The sequence below is a fragment of the Triturus cristatus genome, chromosome 5_1 (genome assembly GCF_964204655.1).
Source record: "Triturus cristatus chromosome 5_1, aTriCri1.1, whole genome shotgun sequence".
NCBI classification, from domain to species: domain Eukaryota; kingdom Metazoa; phylum Chordata; class Amphibia; order Caudata; family Salamandridae; genus Triturus; species Triturus cristatus.
In genome coordinates, this window is record NC_140587.1 from 435391920 (window position 1) to 435410621 (window position 18702).

General features: G+C 43.3%; 1 protein-coding gene across 4 annotated transcripts in view; it reads left to right on the forward strand.

Annotated features, from left to right (window-relative positions):
* The window catches only part of MTERF3 (mitochondrial transcription termination factor 3), a 186685-nt gene that overhangs the window by 75656 nt on the left and 92327 nt on the right, over positions 1–18702 (forward strand). For all 4 annotated transcript variants that reach the window (XM_085605216.1, XM_085605217.1, XM_085605218.1 and 1 more), the window contains exon 3: positions 15159–15311. In XM_085605216.1, coding sequence (XP_085461342.1) covers positions 15159–15311 — 153 coding nt within the window. The remainder of the gene's footprint in view (positions 1–15158; positions 15312–18702) is intronic.

Here is an 18702-nt window from a genome sequence, read left to right on the forward strand (position 1 = left end):
CCACCGGGAGAGGCCGAGTGCCTCCCCGGTGTGCTGCGACGCCAGAATTACTGCGTAGCTGGATTTTATGATGACAAGGGAAGGTGTATTGAAGTGTTTAAAAGTGCCTGGATTGTGTCCAAAAAAACTTTATTAAATGGCCAATCAGACACACTAAAAACTGAGTGTGGGAAAAAGGGCTGAATAAATTGTTCCGCTATTTCCAATGGAGTGGGGTCGACATGTTTCTGCCCTGGTGGTATAATTTACCGGGCATTCATCAGGACCAAGAAAACTATACCTCGGCGGTATGGGCGCGCTAAGGCCCACCCTAACCTGAGGACGTGAAAGTGAAAATGGTGTAAAAAAGTGCAATCGGAGCGATGTGGATGGTCGCTCTTTATTCAGAGAAACCAGATTGCACCTATGAATAAAAACAAACAATAACAAACATATAAAGAGAAGACAAGACAAACAGTTAATTTCCATCTTGGGCAATTGTTTGTTACGGATATATCATGCTCTGGTGCTCTAAAAAGTGCACTTGTACTCAGGGTAATTCAATAGCCTGAGGTGTATGAACACATGCACTTCATTTCTGAATCACAATATAGCCAGCTTGATTACCGTGATCGGTACCTTCAAAGTAGCGCTATTGCACCTGCACGCCTACTAGGGCGTTTAGCGGTATCTCGTATTTGGTGGGGGGATTTATGGTAAATCCTAGTCAGTGAGCCTTGGTGGCGTGGCAAAAAACCCCCACAAACACATGCGACTGTTTAAAACCATATTTACAAAATATACAAGATGTGTCTCACGTAAGGTGTGAGAAATCTCCACACCTTGGGTCTCGGGAGGGGGTGGTGGTGAGAATGGCACACCCTATAGGAGAGAGGAGTACAAAGGAGGAGTACAGGACTCACCAGCTGCGCAGTTTACTTATCTGAAAGAGCGCAAAGGAGACTCACGCCGACGTCGCCAGGCACCCGCTTGGTACCTGTGTGAATCCCTCTTGAACCAGACCCCGTCGATGCGAGGTCCTGGTTCGGCGGTGGTATTTAAAGAGGTAAAAAGACTGGGCATTCTGGCGCGTTCACGGAGAGGTTGTCGGCGTGGCCGCATACATCATGACATTTGGACGTGCCCACCTGGCCAATCACGGGACGCGTCTAGCGGCATGGACAGGCGTCAATCCTTGCTAGGTAGTCGGGGGATAATACGAGAAAAAGAGAAACTAGACTGCTAACTCACGCAAGTTTACTTTCAAAACAACTTTATTGGTATAAGGCTTAATCGCAGACATTTAGCACGCCGTTTTTGAGAAATGCCGGAGTACTGGTACCCGCGACTCAAAAGAGTAGGGGCAAATAGCACAAATACGGGCTGGCAGCTGAATGGACCCAGAGGTTAAATAATGATCAGTTGTTGGTGGCACTAAACTTAGATGATTATTCTTTAGCTTGGATGGTTAAAAGAGCCTAGAGGGTTAGTTATATGGCTAAAAAGGCACCGGTAGGTGCCCTCTATATCAAAACGTCAAATGATTTCTTAAAAAATGTTTATACATGTACTAGTGGTAACCATTATTGATTCACCATGCTAAGTGTGTATGTTAGTGGAAACCACAGATGATTATTAGAAGTATGACAATCCACATATGGTAACCATCATTGTCTCACCATATTAAAATGTGTGTAGGGTGACTCAGCTTGATACACAACTGATAGGCTAGGTCTGGAAGGAGGGGGTTATGTGTCTTGAGAGGTGTGTCTGCCTGTTTTCTCGCATGGGAAATTAGGGGAAGGAAGGAAGGAGCAAAGTCCATGGAAAGGCCATCGGGATCTCTGTACTATTTCCCAAGGAATACTAGCGCCTTAGTACTGTGCCCCAGGGAATATCATCGTTCAGGCCTTGTTTATGTGTCCCTAGGCGGTAGACCCACCTTTGTTCTTTCTCGAACAATATCTGTGGTATGTTTTTCCCAAAGTTGATCTGCTCTATGATAGTCCATTTTAGGTCGTTGGTAGTGTGGTTGCTCTGTAGGAAGTGTTCACTCATCTTGGTTGTAACTTTCCGGCACCTGATGTTACTTCTATGTTCACATAATCTTTGTTTGATCTTACGTGTAGTCATGCCCACATACAGCAGCTGGCAGGGGCATGTGATTAGGTACCCCACATTGGTGAAGTTGCAATTTGTGTGGATGCGTTGTGTCCACGTTTTTCCAGGTTCGAGATTCAAAACCTTTGTGTGTGATGTCAGGTGACAGACGCTACAATTGGAACAGGGAAATGGCTCAGCACTTTCGGAATGTGTCAGTGACGGATCTAGGACGTGTGTGTACTAGTGAGTCTCTCAAGCTACGTCCCTTTTTGAATGAGAAAAGTAGTTTTGTCCAGTTTCTTTTGTTACTGGCTAAAATCTTCCAATGTTTGTTGATGGACTTTTTCAGGACATTTGATATGCTGCTATAAGTGGTGACGCAAGTAAGGGGAGTGTTCGTGGGCTCTCTGGGGTTGTCCTCAAGGAGAGCCTCCCTAGGTTGATTTCGCGCTCTTTTGTAGCTTTTGTTCAGAACTTTGTCTGGGTAGCCTCGAGCTTTCAGTCTTGAGGTAAGGTCTGCAGCCTGTTCACGGAAGTCTGTCAATTTGCTACAGTTTCTTCTGACCCTGAGGTACTGGCCATAAGGCAGCTTTTCCCGGAGTGGTCGGGGATGAAAACTTGAGAATTCCAGCAAATTGTTCTTAGCAGTGGGTTTGTAGTTTGTTCTGGTGGTAAGGCTGCCATTGGTTATAGAGATTACCACATCTAGAAAAACCACCTCCTGTTTGCTACTGGTGTGTGTGAATTTAAGGTTCACATCTAGGGTGTTGATCCACTCAAGAAATTCTCCCAAAAGTGCTTCAGTGCCCCTCTAGATTAGAAGGACGTCATCATTATACCTCTTCCAAAACCCTATGGAAGAGGCATACTGATTGTCCGTTGGCAAAATGAATTTTAGTTCAAAATCATGGACGTAAAGCCCGGCCACACTAGGGGCAAAGGTGCTGCCCATTGACGTGCCTGTGCATTGGAGAAACAAATTACCCTTGTATTCAAAAAAGTTTTCTTTGAGGGCCAAGGTGGCACACTCCAGAATGAATTCCTTTGGTGTCTGGTACTCCCAGTTAATGGAGTCTAGGGCAACCCCAAGGACCCTGATGGCGTCATCCTGGGGGATGCTAGTTTACAGACTCTCGATCTCAGGGGCCACTAGTATGATGGAGTCTTCCTCAAAAGTTACTTCCTGAAGAAGCTGTAACAAGCTCTTAGTATCTTTGAGATACGTAGATGTCTGTTGGATTATGGGTTTAAGGAAATGGTCACAAAAACGTGACAGTGGTTCAAGTAAAGACCCAATACCCGACACGATTGGTCGTGCGGGTGGGGGAGGTTTTGTTTTTATGAGTCTTTGGTAGTGTGTAGAAGTATGGTGTCCCCTGTGGTCAAAAAATCAGCTTCGTGTTTGGTTATGTGGCCATTTTCCTCTGCTTCTTTTACCATATTTACAATTCTTGTTTTTAGCTCAGAGAAGGGATCCTTCCTAAATAGGGTGTAGTTCTTACTGTCATCCAGGAGATTTTTACAGACTTTGTCATAGTCCACAGTGTTTTGGATAACTATGCCCCCACCTTTTGTCTGCTGGCTTGATGGTAATCTCTTTGTTGGCTTGGAGTCCCTGAAGGGCTTGGTATTCGAGGGCACTGAGGTTTTTGAAATTTGTGGGTTCTTGGTAGGTCTCAATTTCATAAAAAACAGCCTGTTCAAAGGCTGTTATTTCTGCCGGCACTGAGTAAGAAGGAGAGGTAAAGGTCGATTTTAATCTTAGGCCGGTGTCTCCTTGGTTAGTCTGTGGCCCAGTGTCTTCCTTGCCCTCAAAAAAGGCTTTGAGTTTCAGCTTCCTAAAGAAGTCCGCTAACTCACAGTGCAGCTTGAGCTTATCTGGTCGGGCTGTTGGAACAAACCCAAGACCCTTTTCGAGGACTTGAGTTTCGACAGGGGATAGAATTGTGTTAGAGGTTGGTAATTAAACTCCCTGTGCGCTTGTGCTCGCCAGTTGTGCTTTGCTGCGTGTATTGTTCCCCACCATGTCCTCTGTTTACCATGTGACCTGGTTTTGCCCTCTTCTTTTGCCCATTCCTCTCCGGCCTCTCTCTAAAAAAGGAGGCTGATATGAGTTATGATGGAATTGTGGGGGGTGCATGTAGTCCGGATTCCAGCCCGTCAGTGGGAAATGTGGTTGTTGGAAATGCATGGGTGATGGCACAGTATAGGAGGAAAACACCCACGCTATTTGTAGATCAGAAAGAAGTCAGAACACTTCCCAAGATGTAACCGGCACGCACTCAATGCTCCATTGCCTAGGGATGTAACTCTTCTAAGCATGCTCATCACGTTGGTTTCTTATAAATTTACTATGCACAATAGCCTTGAAAGGTATTGGAAAAGCAGCCCTGGGTGCGAGAGGCAAAATGGTAACGGTTATTACACCTATTGTTTCATGGCTTGTTTTGCATCTTTACTTTATTGGCAACATGTTTATGTGTCAATTATCCTGTGTCCGACAAAACCATGACAAATTTTTGTATTGCACAACCTGTCCATAATATCATTTAAAAAAACAACAGGGGGGCTGGGAGATTTCAGCATGGTTCCCTTTGGATTCCTTCTCTTTTGTGCTGAGTGCGTGGAGTGATTGACAGCTTTTCTGTAAGAAATGGATCTGGTGGGATGCTTTTAACACTCCCTGCTTTATAGATCTCTCTTTTTAGTCTTGCATCCTCCTTCTACTGGCTTTCCATTATGGTCATCAGTCCCAAGTAAATCATGACTGATTTTAAATTTGGGTGTTGATTGTTAACCCCTTGGATGATCAAGTCCGGAATTGACAGAGTTATTGCTGCAGTGCAGGGTTTATTGCTGTTAGGCATTCCGGACCGTCCAAAACCCAAGACAAAGATGAAGGATAATCATCATCTCTGTCTTGGGTTTTGGGTGGGGCTCTTGCATCATTTGGATGGAGCTTCATGGGTGCGGTACATTATTGGCAGGGCAGTGCTGGAGCGACACCACACACTCTTAAAGCTCATCTTTCCTCATCCTTTCTGTTTGTATTAGTGAGTCTGTACATATTTTCCCAATGGTTTTGTAAAGAATTGTCATCTCTTCTCTTACTTTGACCCTCTTTGTTGTGACGCTTGTGCAGTGTTTGCCCTTTTAGGGCTTTTTGGTATTATTGTGTTGTGTCACAGTATTTTCTTCGATTCACCCCTGTAAGGTGTTAATTGCAAATTCCTTGCAAATTCCGATTAGCCTGGCAACACAATTTCTATACCGAATAAGGATTACTTGTTGTGTTGGAAAACTTGCAATTTTAGTTTTTTTTTTCCCTAAACTCACTTCAACTGATAAAAACAGGGAGACGTTTTCTGGAGAAGAGTGCCTGGAATATTCGAGAAACCTGCTGAAATTTGTGTTCAAACAGCTATTTCAGAGGTAATTCCATGGGCCAAATTTGTAATGGAGCAGTAATACTGCACTTAGTAATCACTGTACCCTGTGGTATTGTTAATTCCTTGTGCGATATTACTACATTGGGTATCTTGCAATACTTATAATGAGGGCCTATGTTTTATATTGGTGCCTTTGCTTTTTACCTTTTTTATTCGTGATTATTGTAGTTAACTTAAAGAGTTTGTTGGTCAGTATTTTAACTGGCCCATGAATGTGCTCTTGGGTATAAACATCATCTTGTGTCTGTGAAGGGACCTTGGCCTCTGCCCTTGGAGGCACAAAGGCTCTTTAGAGATGACCCGATGGACCGGTTTTTGAAGATTATACATCTAATGGCCGTAGTAATACAAAAAACTAACACCATGAAGAACCCTCATGAGCGTAATAGCTGATATGGAAAATGGAGGATCAGAGGTGGGGTGTTGGGTCTAAAATCCCTGATGAGTTTACCCTGTGCTGTGCTCCTGCTTTCATTAGTTCTGACTGACCCATTGTGTTTCCTGGGCAGGAAGTTCCTGTCATGGGTCTCTTGAGAGATGCTTAACTTTGGTACTGCTTTTCACCATCAAAATACAAAAATTTACACGACATAGTGGTCCCCCGAAATATTATCTTCTTTTCACTTGGATGACGGCATTCCCTATGTTCAGGCCTTGACATGACTAATGGTTTGCAGTTGACTAATAGTCACAGGGTACACATCTTTTTTACTGCACCTCAGGTTTGGAAGGCTTCCTGCTGGCTCTCCCATTGTTTCTTTATGATCCAACCAGCCTTCCTACAGGGAAAATTGGTTTTGGGTGCTAGTCACTGTAAAGGCATGTTAACTTTACATTTCTACATGTCCTACTTTTAAAGACAATGCACCCTGCTTTGTGGACTACAAGGCCTACATTGAGGTGCCTTATTAATATTTAAAAGGAAACTTTTTACCTGTCATAAAGGGTTTTAGTTTGACAGGTCGAGTTGCAGTTTTTACACTGCTACAGTGAGGCTATAATGTTAGGCCTGAAAGCATATTTGCACTGCCACTGCAGTGGATGGTACTCTAGGCCCTGCAATCGAATAGTGGCATTCAAGTTCCAGGCCCTGGGCACACTTTATGCACTTTACTAGGGACTTATAGGCAAGTTACATATGCCAGTTAGGAATATGTCAGTTTGATCCTGTTAAAAGGGTGAGCACAGGCACTTTACTATTGGATAGTAGGGGAAAGTGCAAAGATTTCTACAGCCAGGGTGACAGCACAGCCAAGGTGGATTTCTTACTCGTGTAGTACTGCATACCATTACACATGGGAAATTGAGTTGTACTGTACAAAGTGGTGCTGGTGGCACTGGTTCCCACATTCGGACACCTAAGGGACAAAAGGGTAAAGTATTTAGGCAGAGACTTGACACATGAGTAATGGGGTGGACTGTGAGCATATCGTGTGAACGTGTTCTGCCATGATAACTGACACCAGCATGTCTTTTCAGAGAGCAGGAATTAAATTGGCCAGATGCCTTGTGTGTGAGGGCAAATATTCTGTGCATGGTTTGGTCGTGTCCGAAGTGAAGACCCTTCTGGAAGCAGGTAATTGCAAAACTGATTGACCTCATTGGAAGGCTGGTTGTTTAGAGCCCTGGGGCTTGCCCAAAGGGTCTGTTTCCTCAACAAGCCTTGTTATTGGCCAGGCACTGAATGTCTATGGCGTGAAAGTCAACACTTGATCTACGCCTGTGAGCTTATGGGCTACAGTAGTGTGCGCAGTCCTGAAATTTGTGTTTATCCATCTAAACTCAGCTGTGGCATTTTTGTTGTAACTGTGCCATGGTTTATACCCATGACGACTTCTATGGGTTACCCTGTTAGCATGGTGTATGAAGTCTTGGAGTCTAAGCTACATAAGAGAATATTAGTTTGAGCCATTTTAGCAGAAGAAGCCTAATTTGCCGACACTTGAGATATGAACAGACTTGGAAAGTGTTGCTGGGCTTGTACCATTATCTGCCCCTCTGCTGTAACAGGACATGGATCTTTTATCTAATCCTATTTCTACACCTATCTCACATTGACTCGTTAACTCAAAAATAATGCCTGTGGCTGCTTTCCTCTTTTTATTATAGGTGATGCCAAAGGCGTAGACTCATAACCCACAACACACATGTCTGCTTGTGCTTCAGGGCAAAAACAGCCTTGGGTATCTCAAGGAGAGAGACCCCTGGGGTAACGCCTGTGATCTCAGTTTATGAGCCCCAGGGGGCCTGTTGTGTTGAGCGGACATTTCCCCAGTACTATCCATGTGGATTCCAGCTTCTTGTGGTCTCCTTACTCTTCTCCTTTATATAGTAGAACATCACCACAGTAGTCTCTAACCATTTGACTGCTAGGGGATCCCTCCCCTGTTGCACAGCCTTTTTCACATTTGGGGTGGCTGTTAAACCATCTTATCTATTTTTTTGTATCAAACGTACCCAGGCCAAATACACATGTTGGGTAGTCTGTAATGTACCCTGGAGTGACCTGAGAAATAGACAAAAAGTTGAAAAATGTCCTATTTTAACAAAACAATAGGAATAAAGTGGTATGAATGGCTTCAACAAAAGGTCTGATGTGCTGAGATCGATATCTTTGAAAGCTTTCAAAAACAGGCAGGGCAGAATGAACCTTCTTTTTTCAGCACAGTTTTTGAAATTTTTCAAGTGATGGTCAGTATTTCCAATACTTGTGTTTTCTACGTACTTGATGTTTATGGGGAAAACCCATGACCTGTGAAACCGATGGCTGAATTCAGAGAGCTTTATATTTATGAGAAATAGACACTATTTTGAATTCAGTAAGGGATTATTTGTGTAGTTCACAAAGTTTTTCTAAAGAAATTAGTTGTTGAAATAGTGAATGTAACGAGTTAAAAAAGGTATTGAGGCAGAATTTTAATCTTTGAGCCATTGCACTGAAGGTCGACTCAAAAGTAAGACAGCCAAATATAGGAGTCTTTTATAGTTGTAGAGATGAATAGCTTTTGTCAGAGGTCAAATGTAATACCCAGAGCCATTAATTGAGCCGTGGCCTCAAATGATTCTTCATCGTGTTCTGAGCATGCTTCAATTCATAATGAAAAATCTAAAGGAAACAACTTTAAATATAGCTTTGGGCGTTTGGACTTGACCTCCCTCTCCAGAGCCCCTGGGCGTTTGTGCTAAAGATAGGGAGGTCACCTCCAGAGAACCTAAGTGGTTAATAAAACTAGATTACACAGAAGGAAAGGAAAGCTTTGTGATCTGCAGTGAAGACATTTATAAAGTTTCACAAGAGCTGACACATCTGTTTCACAGTGTTAATGCAATAACTGGTCTCCAGGAATGAACTTCAGTAATTCCACAATGTTTTTTTTTTTTTTTTTTTTTTTTTTTTTGTTGAAAAACCTTTATTGACATTTCAATCATTAACAAGTATGGGCCTACAACCCCCCGGGGCCGGCCGCTAAGCAATCAGAGCAATAAGATCAAATGTAAACACAGGCGGCACCTCGGAGAGCAGAATCTTCATGCTAATATAGTCCGGCCAGGGAGCCGCGCAGGTAGGACACCAGGAGAAAAAGGGTTTTTCATTTTTTAATGGAACAAGACAGTAGGATCAGGTGCCAAACAATTTCCCAACAGCGATAAGGGGCAGGCAGAATAATAGACGTAAGCAATAAACAGCAATCTATTGGATCAATGGCGCAGACACAGGAAATTCCGGATGGGGAAGAATATCAAAAACAGTTGCGCCTGCAGGCCCCCGTACCTAACGCCCAGAGAACACCCCGGAAACTGTGGCACACATGAAGAGGCGACTATTCACAACAAAGGAGGTGTACCGCGCTGATCCCAGAAAAGAAGAAACAAGAAGAAGCGGAAAAGAAAAAGGAGGCCATGGAAAAAGAGATAAAGACGAAAGAGTCCCCTCCCCCAACCCCCCACCCTGCACCTCTGCAAATGAGTATGGCCCCCCCCCCCCCAGCAGTGTGCCTGTCGCCCTGGAGCTAGACCCGAAATATAGAAGAAACAGGGAAAAAGGAGTAAGAAAGAACCCCACCAGACGGGGGGGTGGAGAGAGTATAATAAACTGGAGGAGGGCCTTCAAAACATACCCCCGGCTTCTCCCACCCGCACGGTGAGGTCTCCCCACAGCAAACAATAAGCAGCACCAAATCGATCATATCAAAAAAGGGGATGGGGAGCATTGTGCACCAAATATGCTAATAGCTATGTCCTGAGAGTACGCAACCATGAGTCCGCCCGTCTACTAGATGACCACCCCCGAAGGATCAGCCTCATCCTTGACCACTCTTTGCAATTCTGCCCATGCCTACCCCTCGACCCAGCACCATGTCCGATGTTCCAAGGTAAAGGAGTGTCCAAAAACAACCGGGAAGCGACGCACACAGGTGGGGTGGAAGTCTCTGAGTACCAACACAGTCCGCATCATGGAGGGACGTCTTTCCCAGTGCTGCCCCAGGATCTGCACTGCACACAAGGTCCAGGAAGGCTGAATCAGCCGAAGTAGACAAATGTTGCTGGAATTGTCCCTGGGTCGCCGGAGGCCGTGCACGGGACGAGGCCACCACCTTCCACTCAGGTCCAATACCTCCGGAACAGATCAAACCCTCAGTTAGCCGATCACACGGTAGCATACTGTTCGGAGTGTCCGGCTGTGCACTAATCGCAGGGGTGGCCGCGACATTATCCTCCTGTGTGCAGTGTGGGAAGTCCCTGTGTACCTGTGGACCAGCATGCCGCCACTGTCCCAACGCTGATGCCACACCATCGAGCTTACTCCCCAAGACCCCGACGCCACGAGCCAAGGAGAAATGAAGGGCACCAAGGGCCTCTAGGAGGTCGCCGTACCCCAGCACAGCTCTCTGCGATCGCTCCGCCACACTCCCGAAAGTCACACACTCCCAATCCTGCTGCGACCCAGTGGACAGGATGGTAGGCTGCATCGCAACAAAATGGCCGCCGGGAAGGCCCGACTCGTATTGGGGCCGGGACCCAGGGACAAGCGCCTCGAGGTCCACGTCGCTGGAGACAGGGGTCCGGGGGCAGGCACAAATTCAGCCGTTGCGTGGACTCGGGCAACAATCGTCCCCACCACGGACCAGCTCCCGCGAAAATCCGGGAGCAGCCCGCAAGGATCAGGGCGAGCTAGGGGCGGCGTCCGGGCAGCTCACCGTCAAAGGCAGGGGCAAGCACCGAAGAATCTGAGAATTGCACCCCCGGGCATGCCCTCGGTCCGCTACGCCTAGCAGTGTGAGCGACCACGGCGAAATGCAGGCCGAGGGCAGCACCGCTCCGGTGGACCGACTCCACCCAGTCACCACAGGCCGCTGTTGTTGAACTGCCACCCGGCCAAGGCGTCCACTCGAGGTCCCGGCTCCGGGGCTGCACGGGCCGCAAAGTTCAACTGCAGATTTCTCCGGCGGTACAGCAGCCAGAAACCTCGGAGTCACACGATCGGTTGCCACTCTCATTCACAAACACGATCTCATAGCGCAGACTGAGGATCTCGTGCAGGATATCCGTGCGGGATGCGGAGGTTCACGGAGCCGGGAATCTACGCTGCCGTCCCGGTCGCCATCTTGGCTCCTCCCCAATTCCACAATGTTAGTTCTTTCTTTGGTATGTAGTTTTTCCCCCACCCGAGCCACATGCTTCTTTCCACTTTTTTTTTCTCATTCAGTTGTGAAGCCTATAGCAGACCAGTCAATTGGAGTTTGAGCTGTGGTGAGTTAAGTCACTGCATTTATCTTTATCTGTCTATCTTCTCCCTTTTATCTGCCTCTCTGGTTACAATAGATCTGTGTCAGAACTTAGAAGTCACCATCATATGCCATTTCAACCAGAGGTAATTGCCTTGTGAATCCAATGTAAAAGCACTTCCCCCTCTGAAGACAAAACCGCTCTGAAATATTTTTAGGGCTTTATGAGTTTTACTCGACAAGATGAAGATAAATATGCTTAATTAGATGTAGAGGCTGCTAGCCCATTACTGAGAAGTGGCTTAAAGCACTTGAGTATGAGATGGTATTGCAAGAAGTGTGAGATATGTAACAAGTGGTTGCCCTAATGAAAACCAGTCACACAGGGCAGCACAAACCCGTAGTAATGGATGGATTAATTGCGGAGGATGGTTTACTGATGAGAGAGGAGAGACTACTTCCTCCAGAAGTGTTAAGATCAGAGATTATTTGTAGTGGACACGATGGACATTTTGGTTCCACATTGACCGAATGTAGGCTTCAAATGAGTTCTTGGTGGCCAGGGATGGGCAATGAGTTGGAAGAAGTAATAAAAAAGTTTTCTTCGTGTTTGAGTTGTGAAAAGGGCCTTGTGATACGTCATCCAGCCAATTGAGTTGCCTTCTGGGCCGTGGAACAAGGTAGGTATTGATTTACTTGGTCCTCTTAACTTTTTTGATTTGTGTTATCGATATGCTTTAATCTATAGTATAATCTATTATTCTAAATGACCAGAAGAAGGATTTGTTGCTGAACCTAATTCTATGAACCTAATTGATTTCTTAAAGGATGTTTTCTCGAGAGAGGACTTCCTGGAATTCTTATTATTTGATAATAGTGTTCAGTTTGTAAGTGAGGAAATGCAGAGTTTTATTAAAAAGTAGGTGTAAAACATTTGAGAAGTTCACTACGTCATCCTCAAACAATTGGCCTGGTAGAATGTATGAACCGGTCTGTGGTTGTGTGTCTAGTGGGCTGTAGCTAGTAGGTATGAGATTGTGGCAGTTGTGAGCACAATGCTATGGTTTTATATCACCACGTCCCACACAATAACTGGAGTGACTCTGTTTCAATTGATAAAGAGAAGGAAACCTATTTCAAAACTGTGTTCCTCATGGATGAAGAGATGGTTGGAAGATGGCTGTAAATGTGAGGTGGCTGATGATCAAGATTGTACAATCCAGAGTCGATGTGGCTCAAACTGGAAGTTGATAATAGGAAAAAACTAGAGTTACATTAATTTGAGTGGATGATGTGTTTCGCATCAAGAAAACTGGTCGTGTTGACAAAGATAGTTCCGAGTTTAGTAATCCCTTTGTGGTTGAGAAAGTATGTGGCAGAGCAATCCGAATTTGTGGACAAAAGTGGTGTAATTTTAATAAAGTTGTGAAAGTTGGACAGAATCCAATAAATCTGAATAGAGAGCTTGGAGATAATACAGTTCATATTCATAGTGGAAGTAGCCCTATTTGAAGGATTGTTCTCATTCAAATGATTCCTGCTCATTTTCGGTCTTAAAGTTATATAGTTGGTAGAGTTCTCATTAGTTCATCATCAGTATGTTCCCCCGTTTTTTGTTTTCTTTGAAGTCTTTCAGGTGTCTAGTTTTGTGTGTATTCGTGCTGTCACATGGCTTTTGTCTTCCAGTTGTATGACTAAAGTATGTTTTAGTGTGTTTAGGAAAGGGAAAACTTATGAGGTAATTGCCTCAAGTAGTTGATGACATCATACATGTTCTTATAAGATTGCTATGTGTGAGTTGAACTTGGTTTCAGTTGGAGCTAACTGAATGACAGAATGTTAACGTCGACAGCTCACTTTACAGAACTTACTTGTATTTAAATTCCAGCATGTTTCATGTCCTCTTTCAAGACAACTGGAGCTGGATCACCATACTGACATTTGAACTACTTATCTCATTTGAGCGATCGCCCTCTCTTTTCCAGTCTTTATAACCACCATTTGCTTTCCAGTGAACTACTTCTCCAGTTCAAACATTCGCATCAGCCTACTTTTGTTACTCTTTATGTATAATTCAATCACTTCTTAAGGGCCTATTTGGTGTCTACATAAACAGTCAGGAGTTATAGTGTCCCCACCAAATATGTTGTTTTGAAAGGGAGAAATGTTTGATAATTCTGCAATAAAATATTGTTGACTTCTTGACTTGGTTATTAAGACAGAGTCCTAAATATACTGAAACAACAAGTCACAAGCCTAGTTTATGGAATTAAACACTAGGCCAGTAGTTGTGTAACCATGCTGAAACATTTGGATTGCCCGATCAGTCATTTCAAAACCTTGGGAAGTAGACCCTCTTAACAGAGATCACTTACTCTACTTCTTCCTCAAGTGCTTTTGTAAACTTTTTCTAAGGTTTTGTGAACCTCATTTATAAATATTTAAAAATTCAAAATGCTAGAAGGTACAAACTTAGAAAAACATGCTTTTCAAGTGACTGTGCTCGAATATTTGCTTCCTAATTAAATACACAAAATAATATTGTGGGCCAGTCCCTTGTAAAATTATCAGTAATATAGCCTCTTGGATTATACAGGGCAGGTGCATTTTACAGGTTCTAGGAATATTTTTACTGCCAATGCAAGCAAAAAATTAAAAATAAACAATTGGCAAAACCAGAAGATTTAGCATTGGTTAACAGCATTTTTGCCCTGTAAATGCTTGTTTTGTCATAGTGTGTAAAACTTTATTTTTGGTGGAGCTGCCAGGCCGTTGCCAATATAAAACAAAGGATAAATGCAAAACATTTTGCTGGTCTCAGAAAGCACACATTGTCACATTAGTACCTGGCATTTCAGGGAAGTACTCTGTGTTCAGATGTGCTCTTTGTCATAGCAAAATGCAGTCACCCACAGTGAAGTGTATGAGTATAGAGTTGAATACCCTAGTTCTTTAAAACAAGTCTTTATAAATCCGTCTGAACATAACATGAGGAGAATAGCATGTTTATATATATTTTTAACTATACATGCCAAGGAACGAATGTTGGATAAAGAGTAGAGAGCCTTCCGATGCAAACCTGGTTGCACCTAGCCAATCTGTGTGCGGTATTTCTTTAGTGCAAACCTAGTGTTGTAGGTTAAGATATATTTTATTTTTATGTTTGTATTGACATCTATTCTGCACATTTTCTATGCAATCTGCCTCTGCCGTAGTGACCTCATTGGTGCTTGTCTAGAATAGAGAATGCAAAGTAGGTTTGGTTCCATGTACTGACAGTTACAAGGCAGAATGGATAGAGGTGGTTGTGTGGTGCAGGGCTTCTGTTTTATGAATAAAGCTTCCCAACATTTCAAGAGTTCAGATTCTTTTACTGAAGAACCTTACACCAGGCCAAAAGTCAGCGGAGCGCTGTACATGGTCGTCTGCAGTTTGTGTTCTGTATTTTGTCCCTGAGGCATAACATGACTTATGGTGAATGAGGTTGCAGGAAAATATGAGGCAGACAATAACGTGACAATGTCAGGTTCCATTGTTGCTGCAGATGGGACTTAAGGTGGATACCAAACCACATGGAATTTCTAACCACACATCCTTGTGTGCCCATGCACCTTACATTTTATTAATTGTATCTTATTGAAAGTAGATTAAGTAATACTTTCCAAACTCTTTTTCGTTTATTAGCCTTCATGTAATAAAAAAGTAAACGGATTAACTTGCAAAGCTATGCTGCAAACAACTGTATAATCAAAGCTCAAATTATTTTACAATTGACCTATTTTATCACTCTAGCTAATGTTATCACACCGTTCAATAGGAAAATGCTATGTTATTGTGTTTTAAAAAGGCTCAGGCCGAAGAGTAAGTTCCTTCCTTCACTAATGCCTTTTCTTATTGCCAGAAATGGATGATGTCTTGCCCTTATCTCCTCTGGAGGAAATTTCAGAAGATGAAGCCATGCAGATTGTAGCAGAGCCTCTGCTTCCCCCAGCTTCCTTTACACTCCGTGATTATGTGGACCGTTCAGAGACATTGAGCAAGCTGGTTCTTCTGGGTAAGCGTCTCATTTCTTATGTAAGTCACACAGTCCCTCTTGACCCATTTGACTTGCTGCTGCCAAGGAAGCACTCATTCCTTTTCTCTATTTTCTAAACCTTATTGTTCAGTTTTCTTAACTTTACAATGCCATCCAATAAAACATTAAAACTGATTTATCCTAATTTATCTTCTTAATTCGTATGTCTATTTTAATTTCCTATTGACATTAAATAATTTACACCACAAAAAACATTTACCTTACTAACTCCAGATAAAAAGAGTTTCAGCCACTTCTCTCTTATATAATTAGTTAACAGGAAATAGAGAGTTACATGTGTCTGTGAATCTAAAACCTATTTGCTGCAAGCACAGACCCTTTCACAAGTCCAGCTGCTTTTACATGCTCCTTAAAAAGGGTGTAGCAAACATACTGGCACTCAATTTTAAACACTGCATCAAGCTTGACATTTAGTGATACCAGAACACGAGATTAGGTTCTGATCCAGCGCAAGGTCCATACCTGATCAGGGATCAATACTCAATCATATCACAGAACAATGGCCCATACACATTTACCCAAATCCCTGATGCACTGGGGTCAATTTATATATGTTCAATACTTTTCCTTCTAAAATCCATGTGTGACGTCATAAAATACTTATCTAAATTATACATCAACTTTCCTTTTACTTGGTTGATGAACCAATTAGTTGAATAGTTGATGGTAATGATAATGCTATCTAACTATTCAGTCATCTAAATAATCAGACTCTCGGTAAAGTTAATAAAGTTTTATCTCGAATTATTGCAAATGCTCAATGCATTCAGTCACAGAATGCAAATAATGAAATTCATAAAGGGAGAGAAAACATCAGCAACTTCAAATGAATACAAACTCATCATACAAGCAATGACATTGTGCATGAAAGAGTGGATAGATTAAGAGACAAAAGTTTGAGCAAATTAAATGCGAAACAAAATACACCTGACGGAGAGGATAGATGAAGAGACAAAAGTTTCAGAGACAAAATACATTTGCAAGTCATTTTTGCATGAACGAGTCCGAATAATACAAACTTAACGGTCTGTGGAAAACCACCCCCTTGGCCTAGGTGATGGTGGAAATAGAATCAGGGAACAAAGATGTCAGAACCCAGGAGCAGGACAGAGACTGGAACAGCTAGGCCTCTCTGCAAAACCGACGAACAGCTACGAATTCACCCGTCTTCTTTTCCTCCTCGCAAGTCTGAATTACACCCCTAAAGGCACCCCACTTGTACCCTAAAACGTACATGTCCGTCCCACATTAGTTGACACATTTTACGAAACTCGACAAGGGATTGGTGGGTTTGGGAGGTGTTGTTGTCACACCACCATGACTTCACTTACAATTTAGTCATTTTATTGTTCTACATCCTTTCCCATAGCTTGGTTCTTGACTCGTTCTCACGATTTCTACACAAGATACATTTAAACATTTTAGTTCATAAATGTCGGCATCGTCCGCGGAATGCGTCTCTGGTCCCACGGTTGGTCACATCACTTGGCAAACAATCATCACATTGGCCTTCATCCCCCTGCGTCTTTTCTACTGTTCTCAGCGCTTCTGTCATGCCTTTGACAGATCATTTCACTCCTTTGCTCACCCCTCCTCTATTTAGTCAAGTTAAGGAAGATGGCATTTCATCCAGCACACCATAGCAAATGTAATATGAACATTCATTAATTATATGATAATGCACTTTTCACTGTTTACCACCCACCTTGCATTATTCCTCGTTCGAGTTATCTAGCATAAGCTTTAAGCAAAAAGCGGCATTATTTATTATTCCAAAGCAAGATGCAACATGCAAACTACGAAATGCACATGCGGCCTATTCATGCATGATTTTCCGTATCCTTCAAAGCGTACTGCAAATACGTTTTTAGTTATTTCACATTAGTGCATACATGCGCAAAGCTATTTTCCTTGTGTTAGTGTAAGGTGCACGCTAGTTTTCTATTACTACTTACTGTTAGTGCATATTATGAGGGTGTCAATTCGAGCAGGTTTCTTTCTGCGAACCCCTGCTCCATCAATCCCCCCTCTGATGGCTTTCTGGAGCCATCATAAATTACCTACCGTACCGAGTGCCATCTTCATTTATTTAAAACTCCATATTCTTCTCTTTTTATGGCACTTTTGTCTAAATCTTTCATCATATCATAATATTCTCCTTTCATATCTTCTAATTCTAGCTCTTCTCTTTTTCTCTTTCTTGCTCTTCATTGATTCTTTGATTCTGTCACTTCTTTTCTTCCACTCCTACACTTACAACATTTATATGTTGTTATTATCACTAAGGCTACTGTGGCTACTGAAACGAATGCCATTATTATTTCCCCTAAAAAACTATTTCCAAAGTTGGAAAACCTTTTACCTACAGAGGAAAACTCTAACCAAGCTTCTCCAAAACACTGTCAACCTCCAGTTGGGTCGTCTTCATTTAATTTTGTAATATTCTTTATATATCCCTCAATTCTATGTCCGGACCGGAAGCGAGGATTATGCTTATCTTTCTTCACTTTAATGACCGCAGCCATTTTAAAGTCACCAAACAACTATTCCCATGAAATATAGGGAATATCACAAGAAACAATAGAGCGTCCATGGATAGAGTGTCCTTTGCTGTCTGCACCAATCACAGCGCTCTGAGGTGATGGTAGTCCTCTTTCACTGTCCAATCTCCTTCTTTCTTCACTGCTTGCAGCCAGATAAGTCATGATTACTTTTCTCTTCGTGATTTTATGAATATGGGCGAGGAAAGAACCTTGGTGGCAGAGGCAGCTGCACCTCCAGTTTTTCCGGTGAGTGTTCTCCCTTCTTCCCATCTAAAAGTGGGGGGCCAGCTGGCGCATTTTTTCCAGGCTTGGACCTCTGTCACGTGCGACGCATGAATTCTACAAACTGTCTGAGGATTTCATATAGAGTTTCTCGGGGAGCTGTCCAGCCGACTCCGCTGCACACTCTGGTGTTCTTGGCGGTGGACAACGCTTTGGTTGATCAGGAGGTCCAGTCTCTTTTGCACAAAGGGTCGGTCGTATGAACTACTTCCCATGCTCACGGCTTCATCAGCAATCTTTTTGTGGTGGACAAGGCGGACGGGGGCCAAAGGCCCGTCATCAATTTGCGAGAGTTCAACGAGTGGCTGGTTTACCACCACTTCAAGATGGAGGGAATCCATCTTCTTCACGATCTTCTCACCAGACAACTGGATGGCGCGTCTCGACCTAAAAGACGCATACCTGACCATACCAATTTTTCCCCCACACCAGAGGTTCCTGCAGTTTCTTTGGCGAAACAAGGTGTACAAATTCACCACACTCCCTTTCGGTCTCTCCTCCGCTCCTTGGTGCTTCACCAAGGT